We start from the raw sequence: 424 nt of genomic DNA, 5'->3' as shown, positions 1-424 counted from the left end.
ACTTAAGCGATATGAATCGTCTGTCAGTGTAGGGGGAAGGTGAGGTATTACTTTGTGCTCTCAGTGAATCAGTTCTAAAAAGAAGATTTTTTTATATTTTTCTGAATGAGTCCAAATTTGTTTTAATCTGAAAAGATGCTGCTACATGAGCTCTGAGGTATAAATACTAGTTGTTGAAGAAACGCTGTCATCCTCGTGTCTCCTCAGAGAGTGGCGGAGTCACTGAGCCTAAGCTGGAGCCGTTTACTGACTACAGCTGTATTGGTCAGATCAAGGACAACAATGTCACCATCAAAAACACAACTGCTGTTGACGTCAGGATTGACTGTGGTATGTTGATGTTCACTTCACCTCAGTGCAATGAAAGCTTTTATCCTCAGATACTGTGGAGTGAATTACTGTGTAGCACCAGAACTCAAGTCTG

General features: G+C 41.3%; 1 protein-coding gene across 1 annotated transcript in view; it reads left to right on the top strand.

The window, feature by feature from the left end:
* Positions 1 to 424, top strand: part of LOC111654880 (uncharacterized) — a 5,659-nt gene that overhangs the window by 2,038 nt on the left and 3,197 nt on the right. The window contains exon 5 of the mRNA XM_087173930.1: positions 208 to 330. Coding sequence (XP_087030056.1) covers positions 208 to 330 — 123 coding nt within the window. The remainder of the gene's footprint in view (positions 1 to 207; positions 331 to 424) is intronic.

This window comes from Seriola lalandi, unplaced genomic scaffold, assembly GCF_002814215.2.
Source record: "Seriola lalandi dorsalis isolate HSWRI2012SDOR001 ecotype SW California unplaced genomic scaffold, Sedor1 jcf7180002054293, whole genome shotgun sequence".
Taxonomy (NCBI): domain Eukaryota; kingdom Metazoa; phylum Chordata; class Actinopteri; order Carangiformes; family Carangidae; genus Seriola; species Seriola lalandi.
Note: the sequence above shows the minus strand (reverse complement) of the source record. Positions and strands in the feature narration are given on the sequence as shown.